We start from the raw sequence: 516 nt of genomic DNA, 5'->3' as shown, positions 1-516 counted from the left end.
CCCCCCCGCACGCCCCCCCCCTGTCCCTCTGCCACTCCATCCCCTCCCCAGGCACACTCACTTGAACTCCAGGCACTTGGTGATCTCCTTCTGCAGGTGCATCACCTCGTAGAGCAAGTTCTGGAGCTGCAGGTGATAGGCGTCGACCTTCTGCTTGGCCTGAAACCCAGGGGGTGAAGCTCTGATGCTGCCCCCCCAGCAAACACACCCCACAAGGGTCACCAACACCCCCCCACACCTCACCACCTCCCTGGGCAGCCTGGGCCAAGGCCTCACCACTCTGCCAGGAAAGAAATTCTGCCCAAGATCCAACTGAAACCTCCCCTGGGGCAACTTCAGCCCATTGCCTCTCATCCTATCCCTGGTTCCTTGGGAGAAGAGCCCAACCCCCACCTCACTCCAGCCTCCTCTCAGGGAGCTGCAGAGAGCCAGAAGTTCTCCCCTCAGCCTCCTCTTCTCCAGACTAAACACCCCCAGGTCCCTCAGCTGCTCCTCACAATCATGTTCCCCAGACCC

At 61.0% G+C, this 516-nt stretch overlaps 1 protein-coding gene across 1 annotated transcript in view; it reads right to left on the bottom strand.

Annotated features, from left to right (window-relative positions):
* The window catches only part of THOC5 (THO complex 5), a 13,118-nt gene that overhangs the window by 10,627 nt on the left and 1,975 nt on the right, over positions 1-516 (bottom strand). Inside the window, exon 4 of the mRNA XM_008940282.1 lies at positions 62-181. Coding sequence (XP_008938530.1) covers positions 62-181 — 120 coding nt within the window. The remainder of the gene's footprint in view (positions 1-61; positions 182-516) is intronic.

Source organism: Merops nubicus, unplaced genomic scaffold, assembly GCF_000691845.1.
Source record: "Merops nubicus isolate BGI_N331 unplaced genomic scaffold, ASM69184v1 scaffold42115, whole genome shotgun sequence".
Lineage (NCBI taxonomy): Eukaryota > Metazoa > Chordata > Aves > Coraciiformes > Meropidae > Merops > Merops nubicus.
The sequence above is the reverse complement of the archived record's forward strand: the minus strand, read 5'-3'. Positions and strand labels throughout refer to the sequence as shown.